General features: G+C 39.5%; 1 protein-coding gene across 11 annotated transcripts in view; it reads left to right on the top strand.

Annotated features, from left to right (window-relative positions):
- Syt14 (synaptotagmin 14) overlaps nucleotides 1–11,538 on the top strand; it is a 171,804-nt gene extending 160,266 nt beyond the window's left edge. For 6 of the 11 annotated variants that reach the window (XM_006988140.4, XM_016006625.3, XM_076548234.1 and 3 more), the window contains 3 exons: nucleotides 5,269–5,458; nucleotides 8,165–8,221; nucleotides 9,449–11,538. In XM_006988140.4, the coding sequence (XP_006988202.1) occupies nucleotides 5,269–5,458; nucleotides 8,165–8,221; nucleotides 9,449–9,762 (561 nt within the window). In that variant the 3' untranslated portion in view covers nucleotides 9,763–11,538. The remainder of the gene's footprint in view (nucleotides 1–5,268; nucleotides 5,459–8,164; nucleotides 8,222–9,448) is intronic. The other 5 variants (XM_006988141.4, XM_076548237.1, XM_076548239.1 and 2 more) reach the window with 1 other exon arrangement.
- Nucleotides 11,539–12,598: the final 1,060 nt, after the last annotated feature.

Raw genomic sequence — 12,598 nt, 5'->3', positions numbered from 1 at the left:
AGATATGGATATGGAAAGAAAGTTTCTTTGCCATAGTACCCAGATTTTAATTTGTACCAGTCTGCAACTGCATTGGTCCAATTTTGTTACTATAATAAAATGCTCACGGCATTTTATAGAAAAGCAATGTGTTTAGCTCATAATTTTGGAGACAGAAAGACCAATCAACATGGTCCAGGCTCCGTGAGGCCCCCTCTTGGCTGCAGTACATCATGGTTCGAGTTTGTGTGTTTTGTGGGGAAGGAGTGTCTTTTTCCTCTCCTTACAAAGACACTAGAATTTAGTCTTGAGGGTTTTACCTGAATGACCTATTATAATCACCCCTAAATACCACACTCTTACACCATTAATTTATAACATTGGAGTTTAAACTCCTGCATAAGTTGGGAGTGGGGACCATGTTCAACCCATAACACACTTTCTTCCAAACTCTTGAAGTGACTTCCTGTCCCTGACTATCCAGTCCTACAAGTCTCAAGCTCTCCAAAAGCTGTTCACTTTTGAACAGAACTCACAGAACTGCCAGAAACCATCTGACAACCAATAAGGAGAGTGCCTGAAAATGAAACCAAGTGTAGGGGACAAGCCTGAGGAAGAGAGGAGGGAAAACTGGGTCCTGTGATGGAAGTTGAAGCCTGGACCATCTGAGTTTCTTGAGTCTAGGCATTTGGTCACTTACAACCTGAATTACACCAATACAGCCCAGTTTTAGGCATACTGGCTTCCAGCCCCACTCAGGCTTAGACCACCTTCTGCTGCTCTCCTTTGCAGCTCCATTGGGTGTTTCCCTAGCAGGCCTGCCTGCTCACTCTTTCCTGAAATCATCTCTGGTTGTCACAGGTGACACCCTTGTCTTACTTAGCATTGCCCTTGGTGCCCCCATCACCCATTTTCAGTGTAATGAAAAATTTTCATATATAAATAAAATTGGAATCTGAATGCTGTCTTCCAGCCATAGTGAGAATAAATTCAACAGAGATTATTCAAATTTACATTAATTATTATACAGTTCAGTTTCAACTTTAAAATTTTGAGTGTAAGTAGTTACAAGTAAGCTAGAATCTACTTAGTGTCAATGAGAAGCCCAGTATGTAGGAATTGTATTGTTCATCAAATGGCTATTCTAAATGTTTACTTGATTTAAACCTATATAAGCACCATTAAAGCCATGGGCATTGATTCTGGATAAAGTTAATACTTTATAGAGTTCACTCATCTGTCTGAAATTTTAAGATTTTTTTTCTCTCCTCACGGAACTGATAATAATCCTTCACCCTCTGGCAAAAAAGCTCCAGGAAGAAGAGGAAATATTAAAAATAAAGTCTTATGCAAGATGGGGAATTTTTGACTTTTGGGAGCCTATGGTACCATTCATTTACATCAGCTTAGTATTGGTTCAAATTTGAGTGGCTCAGGGTTAATCACCTACAGTTACTGGCACCTAGGCAAAGCCCTGTTCTAAATTCATGACAGGGTCTATAGAGATTACCAAAGGTAGAATGAAGGAGAAGCAGTGTGAAGTCTGCTCTTGCCCCTCACTCTATGTGCTGCTTCTCCATTTTTCAGTCTCAGTGGGCTCCTTGGAGACTCCCCATCTCAGATAGGCACTGACACAGAAGCCATCAACTTACCACTTTCTCTAAGGTGGAATGCAGAATGAACTCTTATAGAGTACAACTTTTTGTGTGATGTAAGTGCTTTTGTGTTACACTAAGGCTGACTCAAATAAAGTGTGATCATTGAGGATCTTAGCACTCATCCTGTTGGGCTCAGCAATAGGAATTTTCAAGGCAATAACATGGCCAGAGAGGTGTTTGTCTCCTTCAGAAGCATTCCTGGTGACATTGTGGTCAGGCTGACAGGCAGCTATAGGTTCACATTTCCTATTAGGTTCACATTTTGTTCTAACAGATGCTGCGGATGTAACAGATGCAGCCTAGTGTAACAAATTCAGCAAGTGTGTTCAAGCATGTTTTTTGACACCATTTTCAGAAGTGATGATATAGCCTGATTGAAACTAAAATTGTATTTTCTTCTCCAACTGTCAGAAAAACACATCCAACCATGGGGGCTTTACCCATGATTTAGGAATATAAGGTATATATTCCTTTTGCCTCCTACTCTGTAATTTTGAGGTATATTTAAAAAATGATATTTTATCTTCCTGAAGGCTAGACCAATTAGTTCAGATATGTGCTCATTCTTTTCTATCACTTACATAGCCAAGAGTAGATTTAAATTTGAAGATTTATCCAAAACATTAAAAAATTTAGGGTTAAAAAATTTAGTGTGTATGTGTGTGTACAGTTGTGTGTGGGTGTGCTGCAATGCAGGTTTGGTGACCAGTGGGCAACTGTCATAAGTCATTCTCTCCTGCCACCATATAGGATTCATGAATCAAAGTCAGGTTACTGAGCTCCCATACACAAATCTCTACCAGCTGAGGCATCTCTCTGGCTTAGAGAGAGATGGCTTGAAATTTAAAATTTCTGTAATGGCATTGTTATATGGACTAGCCTTCCTCTTTTCCTCCTCCCTCCATCTCTTCCTTCTTTACTCCCTCCCTTCCTGTCTTCCTTTCTTTTATCTTTTAATCCATTATTTCCTTCCTCTATTTCTGTTATTCTAACTCATGGGATTTCTTTGGATATCTTCAAATAAAATTCTGAGTATTTATTTTACCATTTGTCTGTGTGTGTGTGTGTGTGTGCGTGTGTGTGTGTATGTGTTTCCTTATATCAAGCAATCCTTTCTAAAACTTTTTTCTTATGAAAACTCAGTACACTTCAAAATGGGTTTAAAAAAAAACAAGTGATATCACTCACTTATCACAAATATATACAGGTAAAATAAAAACAAAGCCATTGCCCTGGGATGGTCTATCACACCCCTCTAGAATTAACCACAATTTGCATGTATATTAATCACTTTTCTTGCTTTTCTTTGTCTTACCACCCATCATACTAATGAAGCACTAGGTTTAGTTTGCTAGCTGTCCTCTAGGTTGTTTGGTTTGGGCTTGTTTTTAATGCACACAAATGGAATTACATTAATGGATGACCTTCTAGGGCCAACATTTCAATTACACTTGTAACATTATAATGGTTTTTACTGCTATGAGGTACACCACTGTATGAGCTTACCAAAAATCTGTCTGTTCTGCCATTTGGGTCTGGGGTGAGGAGTGTCTCTCTGGGTATTATTCCTTCTTGTCTTGGTGATACTGCATACATCTTCAGTGGATGTGTGTGTGTGTGTGTGTGTGTGTGTGTGTGTGTGTGTGTAATGTCATTTTCTAAGAATGTATCCATTTCATCCAGATTTCAGATATATAGGATATATATATTAGGATTGAAAAGCCAGGGATATGTATCTTTGGCATTTTTGAAAGTAGCATCTGCTTACACTCCCATCAAGGAAGGGACAGTTCCCCCTTCTCTATGTCTACACCACACTAGGTATTCTTTTTGCTCATCTGTTTATTGTCATCCCAGGATTTAAACTTCCATTCCCTTGATTGCTAATGAAGCCAAGAAAAAGCAAAGAAATCTGTTGAGATTTTTATTGGAATTACATTTAATCTATAGATGATAAGGGGAGAATGTTGTAAACCAGCCCTCTAACACATTTGCTGAGCTTATCTGGTAGAGTCCTTTTCATTTTCTCAGCAATGCTCATGTTTTCTGCAGATGCCTTGCAGGCTAGCATGTCATTTATTATATTTATTCTAGATATTTTATGTTTTATGCTGTAGCAAATGCTTTTGCTTCTAGTTTGTTTGTTTGTTTGTTTGAGACAAGATCTCACAATATAGCCTTGCCTACCACAGAACTCACTGTGTAGACCAGGCTAGTCTGAAGTTTGCAGTCTGCCTTCTTCAGCCTCCTCAGCAGTGCTGGGGTGCAGGCAGGAGCCACCATACCCAAGTCTATAAATGCTACTTTTTTTTTTCCCCTTCGAGACACAGTTTCTCTGTGTAGCTTTGTGCCTTTCCTGGAACTCACTTGGTAGCCCAGGCTGGCCTAGAAATTCACAGAGATCCGCCTGGCTCTGCCCCCTGAGTGCTGGGATCAAAGGCGTGCGCCACCACCGCTTGGCAAATGCTGCTTTTTATAAATTTCATTTTCAGGTGTGTTGCTGATATGTTTACAATGTGAATATTTTCAAATTTTACTTTTGTGCAACCGCAGTTGGTCTGTGAATTTGTTCAAATTTCCTTTGTATTTGATTATCTAGTGGACAATCTTACCCACTCCTCTTCTAAATTATGATGACTAATTATTTTATTGTTGTTTATTAAGACTAGGACTTTCTGCTGGGCGGTAGTGGCGCACGCCTTTGATCCCAGCACTCAGGGGGCAGAGCCAGGCTGATCTCTGTGAGTTCAAGGCCAGCCTGGGCTACCAAGTGAGTTCCAGGAAAGGCACAAAGCTACACAGGGAAACCCTGTCTCGAAAAACAAACAAACAAAAAAGAAAAAAGACTAGGACTTTCACTGGCTGTGATTTCCACCATGGTGGTGACAGTTTCAAAAGGGAAATAAGTTATAAGATTTTTGAGGCCAGGTCTCATGTAAGCCAAGATGGTCTGGAATTCACTGTGTAGCCAAGAATGGCCTATGTTTTGAGGTTGATAACTCTTTAGAAAATAATCTTTTAGCTTCAGGAAATGCCTCATTACCATGCATAAGTTGAAGAAACTTGTTGAGATGGCTCAGTGGGTAAAGGCTCTTGCTGCCAACTCTGATGACTTTCATTCAATCCCTGGAACCACATGATGGAAAGAGAGACCAGCCCTGGTAGCTGCTCTATAACTTTCAATACATATTGGCCATGTGCATTTGTATGTGCACGTGCACAGGCACACGATAAATAGAGTTTTAAAAGAAGTGTCTCTGATTTGCCTACAAATATGCAGTAATATGAAAATTTCTTCATCTATTACTTGACTAAAATGTCTGCAGACTTTTTAATTGAGTGTTTGGGAGTATGGTGTGCACCTGCACCCTTTTTCATGATGTAATTTCAATACGTACAGCATTGCCATTTTATTTCTTTTGTTTGTTGTAGTTGTCAGTGGTGGTGTTTGAGACAGGGTCTCACTGTAGCTCTGACTGTCCTGCAACTCGTTGTGTAGACCAGAGAGATCCACCTGCCTCTGCATCCTGAGTTCTGGAAATAAAGGCACACACCACCACACCCAGCCAACAATACATTTTGTAATCTGTGTTTTGTAAAGTACTGTAACAGTTTCACATTTGCTCTACAGGGCTGTGACTCACAGGTGAGCTTGTCAGAGGTCTCCTGTGGTGAAAGCACATCCTCCTGTCAATCTCTGGAGCACGGCTCCGTTCCAGAGATCCTCATTGGGCTCCTTTACAACGCCACCACTGGAAGACTGTCCGCAGAAGTCATCAAAGGCAGCCACTTCAAAAACCTGGCAGCAAACAGACCACCCAGTGAGTGAAAGAAAGATTTTTATCCTAATGCTTTCTGCATTTAGGGGACAAGCATCATTTTAGTCTTAACCAATCACAATGAAACACTGAATCATCAGCCAATCTGTTTTATGTTTTCTGTTTCCAGTCATTTGGGAAGTAGAAAATGTGAGATTCAATATTAATTGTATGGTGACAGGAATTTTAAGTTTTCATAGTGTCTGAAGAATAATTTATCCCTACTATAGCCATTATCTTTTAATGCCAGAAAAAGTTACAGGGTTTTAAAAAGTAACTACTATTCACAGTATTTAAGAAAAGTAATGTAGCTTTTGTTAGCTAAAGATTAATGTTGTGTTTTCTGTCTGTGTGCAGTACTCTGAACTAATGTATCTACTTCTGTATTTCCCTTCTTTTACTGTTAACACCTCATGAAGAAAGTATTTTCTCCTTCTTTGAAATTATAGGTGTTAAAGATATATATAGTTGAGTGATACAGCATGTACTTATCATGTATAGGCCAGGTTTTAGCATCAGCACCACACAAAAACAAAAAACAAACACACACAAAAACCATCACCCTACACAGTCAGCAGGCCCTTTCCTTCCCTGTACAAATGAAGTCAAGACAGCGCTTGCCCTAGGTGAACTGAGTGGGAGCGAAGGGCATCTGTCTGCTCTGACTGTGTCCTCTCCTCTGCCCTCTCTCCATCTACTGACATAGGAGTAGGTTTGGGAATGCAGAGAAACTGTCCCTCCCCCACTCCAGAACTGTTGATGTCTGTGAGCCAGATCTCAATGGGGACAGAACAACTCCTCTAAATTTTTATAAATTAAACTTGTTTGTGCCCTGGACTAAAACTCTGAAAGGAAATTGTGAATGATTAATAGCTTAAATTTGTTTACAGATTTCCCACAGACATCCTTAATATACTCTAATCAGGGTGCCAGGCAGCGGGGAACTTTTTAAATGCCATAAAAATTCATTGTTCAGTGCAGGTGAGACATCATAAAAAGATAATTGTTTGTGCCAAGAAATGTTGGAAAGCTTACTTCATACATCATAGAATACATCTGTCCCTAAATTGAGAAGTCTGGAGGGCAAGGCTAAGGAGATAGCTCAGCAGTGAAGAGCCCTGGTTATTCTTCCAGAGAACTCAGGTTCAATTCCCAGTACCTGAAAGGTAGCTCACAACCATCTATAACTCTAGTTCCAGGGAATCCAGTTCATTTTTATGGCCTCTGCAGGTACCAGATACACACATGGTGAACAGGCATACATGCAGGCTAAATGCCCATACACATAAAATAGTAATTAAAAAATTTAAAAGAAAAATCTAAGGAGAAAAATTATAATCTCCATAGACAAATGGCCTGACCCTACAAGTCTGTTTCTTAATAGGTAAAGTTAAGTTTCTGTCTCTTAACAGGGTGATTGTGAGAATCAGATCTGACAGAGGTACATAAAAGTAGAATTAGTGCCATCCACTTTCTCATTTCAAAAGGAATACTGAGTGTGTGAAAGAACATGCTAAGAACAAGCAGGCTGGGGAGTCTGACTTGATTGTCTTCATGCAGACCCACTAAGAATCTCCCCACCAAGGACTGGAGAGAACCTGAATGAGGTTTGCAGCTGGACATGTGAGCTTGTGAGGCCATGACAACCACAGCTGTGCTTGCCTGACTACAAAACACAGACCCAAAGACAGTGTAACATTGCACCAGGAGACAGGCGTTAGTCTGTGCCTAATGCTTAAGCTGGCAGTTCAGTAAATTTTGACAAATACTTAATTGGACATGTCAAAAAGTAGCAGAATGAAATGATAGTGTGATATAGAAATAGAGAGCAGGGAGTCAAAGCGAAAGGAGCACAAGGCAAGGTGAGATAGTAAACATATTAAGAATGTTGGGCACCTACAACATGGAGTCTGTCCTTGGGGCAAAAGGGTGACTGACAGCAGTTGGCATTACTTTAGATTGAGATCTTCAGCCTCAAGTTGATTAGTGATGTTAGCTAAGAAGTCTCTAGTAAGTAAATAAAGCCAACTTTTAAAATAATGATATGAAGGTAAAGCATTTATAAAAGACGTGTAAGACATTTGCAAAGCAAAATTGAAGACAATTGTGTCATTATGTCCTAAACTGTAAGATTATAGCCCATCATTGATACTCAGGGTCTAAGCTGTGAACTGCTGTAAACCAGGTAACCTCAGATTCCCCGCCCCACCCCCTCCACAAGAAACAGGAGCAACCCACAAGAGCAAATATTCTGACAGTCGTATTTCATTTTGCACAATTCAGTTCTTGATTATATTGGAAGTAATCAGACTATTTGAAATACTAAATATTGCATGGGTAAAATTAAAATGTAACACAATAATAGTGATCCTATGATGATTGTACTTGATCTCTTATAGCCTGATAATTTGCATGATTCTATATGTTCAATGTGCTTTAGACCAAGAAGATACCATTATAAATATGTCCCCCTCTTAAAACAGTGTAATTTTTGTTTAAGATTACACAATGATGTTAATTTTTTTTCATTCCATGAAATTTATAAAAAAGCCCTTTGTTCAACCCTCTACTTGAATTAGAATGCTAAAGTTTTGTGTTTTTCCACTCAAGTGCAGTTTTCCTCTTTAATTCTGACCTTTGACCCTCTTTCACCCAACGATTGACATCTGGTCATTATTTCTTTTACTGCTTTCCACCCCCTGTTGTCAGATGGACTGTTCTGTTGTCTAAAACACTTGATAGGTGGACAGGTTTATATAATCCGAGGTGAGTTCCTGTAGAGGCTAATTGGATGTTGTCTTTTCATGCAAAAACGAAATGCCCTAAAACTTGCCAGCAGTGAGACTGTCCACCATGTTGGTTTCCAAAACAATGCACATTTTTATCTGTGGTATTTTAAACAAAACTAACTTAGACTTTATCTCTGATTATGGATGGTGGTATTCAGAATATCAACAAATGAGCAAAACTTTTTAAGATAAAAGTTTTTTTTATTTCTTTGTATTTTGATTTATGATAGAAATAGATATCTCATGAGAACTTTGCAATTATCTTTGAAATTTTGATATGAAGTACACATGATGGATCAACATGCTGAGATCATTTGCATGAGTCTAACAGACTTGAAAAGTCTTTTAAAGAGAGACTATATCTCCCATATAAAAAGGCCTTGAAATGTTACATTTCACTTTGTACACTAAACATCATGCCAGTGTTTTTGTAATTGATGAAAATAATTAAATATCATTCTTAAAATTTTATATTAAATTATGCCTGAAAGAAACCCAATAGTATTTAACCTACCCCTCACACCCCCCAAAAAAGCACATTAAATGTACTCTTGCATGAAACTGGAAGAAAGTTTTATTTGGTTTGCTAAACGTTGACCCCTTAAAGCATTTGGCTTCATTTGGGCCCTTAAATGTTTTCGATATATATTTAAAAACCACATCCATGCAGAGATTTTTTTGACATTTCATCTTAAGCTGTTTCGGTGTCACCTTTGCATTCTTGTCTTCCTCCTTTCCTCCTCCATCTGCCTTCATTTCTATTTGTTTGTTTATTCCTACTCTCTGAAAACAGTGGAATGCTGTAGTGTTGTGGCTAACTGAGCTTGCTAAGTGTCTATTAATGCTATGATGTCCTGCTTAGTGGAGTGAAATAGGGTGGTGATGGGCAGGGGAGGTTGTGGGAGGCCAGTGAGGGTGGGAGGGTGAAGGAAGGATTATGAGGTATACCTTTAAATTCCGTTCCTAGAAATAGTGAAGCTAAGCCGTTACTACTATCCAAGTATTTTCATCCAACTTAGCATTCTCTATACTTGTTATGTATTTAATAAGCATTAACATCAAAATTGAGTTAGTTCAGTTTCCATCAAACATGGTATACACCATATCCTTATAAAGCGTGACTACCTAATGGTGGCATTTATCATAAGAAAATTGTCAGTTTATTTTAAATGATATTTGTGGTGTGTTGGTTTTCTTCCTTCAGATACATATGTTAAGTTAACACTGCTGAATTCCATGGGCCAAGAGATGTCCAAATGCAAGACATCCACCCGCAGAGGGCAGCCAAACCCGGTGTACAAGGAAACTTTTGTTTTTCAAGTGGCCTTGTTTCAACTTTCCGATGTGACTCTGATACTGTCTGTGTATAACAAGCGCAGCATGAAAAGAAAGGAGATGATAGGCTGGATTTCCTTAGGTCTGAACAGCTCTGGGGAGGAGGAGCTCAGACACTGGACTGCAATGAAGGAGTCCAAGGGACAACAAGTGTGCAGGTGGCATGCCCTGCTGGAGTCCTGAGGAAGGCAGCTGTAAGCCGGCACTGCCATTGTTTCCTGGTCGCCATCAGAGGAGCCATCCCTGGAGAGTCCTGTCAGCACCCTGCCACAGTGCTTCACCCTTGCAAAAGGAAGGACTGTCCAGTGCTGAGCTGAGGGGGGGAGATGTCAGTAGTGCTCAGCAGTCCTCCAGAGACTGAACAACAGCTTTTGATTCAAAGTTTATTTAGTGAAAGAGCTAGGAATCTCATGGAGATTGTGATTTTAAAACCAGAATTTCCATTGCAGCAGTATGTATCATCACCCACATGCTATCCACAAAGCATTATGATGGCCAGTCCTTGGGCAGATCTCAGTGATCACAGTCATATCTCAAGGTTATTCACACTGATGACAGTTTCATTGCAGATATGTTCTCTGTGCCTCAGCCTTTCTTTATAGTTCTAAACCCAAGTGCAAAATTCCCTGAAGGGAAGTGTAAGGCTGGTTTCTTTGAAGTTTATTTCTTTATATCCTTCTTTTTTCTGATCCAAAGAGACCATGTCCCATTAGTCCCTTATAAAATTTTCTGACTGTACTGCAGAAACTTTATGTTCAAGCCCTTTGTACACTATGTGTTCTAGTGTAGAAAATGGTAGAGCAAAGCTCTCATTTGGAATTCTTTCAGTGGTCAGTTTTTACAGCTGTGTGAAGTGGCAGACACTGTAGATAGCTGTTGAAAATGGAAGACATTCTAGTTAAAAGGAATTTTGACTATTTGTTCATTGTCCAGTCTTCAACGGGAGTAAAGCAGGTAGCACCAAAACAGAAGCTCCTGGAGTCCTCACTCACTCACTACCATTTCTTCGTGGTTTTCAGCTTTAATCCAGTTAAGATCATTCTGGAATCCCTTGTGCTCTAGTGATTTGTGCTGTGTTTTGTGACGTCTTCAGCATGATGTCACTCTGTGCCTTTTCATGCAAGTTGACCTTGCTTACACAGCTGGGAAGCCGTATTTGCAAATTTGGACTTCAGCACTCATAGATGTGAAGGTCCTTGGCAATGCCATGTCGTTGCCCTGCTCTGCAGTGTGTGAGGCTGTGCACTGTGCTGGCCTACTTGTGACTGAGCACTTTCCTGTCTTGTTTTCATATTTAGAAACCATAGGCCAATTGGATATAATATAAGCTATTTTCTTCTAATTTTTCTTCTTACATAACATAAAATTTTATGCATATACTGTGCTAGAGTATTTCTTTTTGCTCTTTCTCATTTCTAGTTAAACTAGACAAAAATGTATTATTTACCAATTAGTGAAAAGCTGTATCACGGTTCCAATCCCAGCTGAGCACTCTGGACTGTTACTGTGAACTAGAACTCATCAGTACCATACTAGCAGAGCCACACACTGATTTATTAAAATGTGGCAGTATGAAAGGCCTTAAACAAACACACACACACAAGACCATGAACTTCTACATTTTTAGCTTAAAAGAAGGCATCTCTATGCTTTCAAACACAGCATTTTAAGAGGAAAAAAAATACAAATAGGAAGTGTGGAGTTAGTTTAAAAGCAGAAATTTCAGAGCCCAGCATGGTGGCTCATCTCTGTAATCCTAGCACTTGGGAGGCTGAGGCAGAAGGATTGCTGTGAGTTTGAGGCTAGCCTGGGCTATGTAGTTCCAGACCATCCTGGACTACATAGTGAAAAAAAAAAAGTTGCATTCAAAACTGTCAGGGCCAGGGAGTGGGCTCAGCCACTTAAAGGCTAGGTTCACAACCAAAAATTAAAAAAAAAAAAAAAAAAAAAAAAAAAAAAGTCCTTCTATCATTCTATTAGTGAGCTTCCCAGGATTGGTTTTTGGTTTAGTTGTTGTTGTTGTTTTAAATAAAGTGAGTCAGGTTAGAAATTAAACCATGAACAAGAAGCAAAATAGTTCTTTTTTTAAGTTATTGAATGAATAACATAGTAAGGCAAAATGTGAAGAAGGCTATAGGTTACACTGAAGATTGGGTACAGGCATTCCATGCTACAGGGAGCTTTTGCTGGCTTTGAAACAATCACCCGCATGGCTAACAACTGCTGTCTTCTTAATAAAGTCACTGGTCTTCTTTGTAACAAAGTTCAGTTGGACACTATAAGACCAGCTTGGTGCTTTCACTGTGTGGAGAGGAAAACCTGTTATTTGTTAAACCTCCTTTCTGGAGACTACCCAGAACTGTGTGTACCCCCAAAGATCCTCAAGGGTGTCTGGTGTGTCACTCCATGTATGGCCTGGAAATGATCTCAGTCTTTTTTTAACATCAGGAACAGCCCTCCCTCCATCCCATTTTCCAAGTCCTCAATGATTATAAATTGTGTGTGTGCACATAACTGTACACACCACACAACAAGCTGTGACAATGCAAAGGTGAAGGTGCCTTGCCTTTTCACGTAACTGAATAGAGAGGCATTTCTCCAGGTCATGGACTGCTTTTTTCTCCTCTGTAAAATTTCTAAATGTGATATTAGGTTTGGAGCTAGATGCTGCCATTCTGCCACATATACACAAATATGCATCCTTTTCTCTCCTGTGACTTAACACAAATACTTCCCCCAAATTATCTGGGCCACAGATGTTGTCTTGGGAACTTGAAAACGACAGTCTACACTCTTAACTGTTCTGCTAAAATCAAATGAAATGTCCAGACTCAACAGTTGACTGGAATACGGGGTATTTTCAGCCTCCCCAATGTGGCTGTTGATTGCTGTCCAGGAGTACAGTATTGTCTGACCTCTCAGAAGCTTCTGTAATTTTGGAGCCTAAGTACAAGCTGCCTTTGATTTGAAATACGATTGCATATTATCTTAATGCACATTGATGAATTCCTCAGTAGTG

This window comes from Peromyscus maniculatus, chromosome 11 (genome assembly GCF_049852395.1).
Source record: "Peromyscus maniculatus bairdii isolate BWxNUB_F1_BW_parent chromosome 11, HU_Pman_BW_mat_3.1, whole genome shotgun sequence".
NCBI classification, from domain to species: domain Eukaryota; kingdom Metazoa; phylum Chordata; class Mammalia; order Rodentia; family Cricetidae; genus Peromyscus; species Peromyscus maniculatus.
The sequence above is the reverse complement of the archived record's forward strand: the minus strand, read 5'-3'. Positions and strand labels throughout refer to the sequence as shown.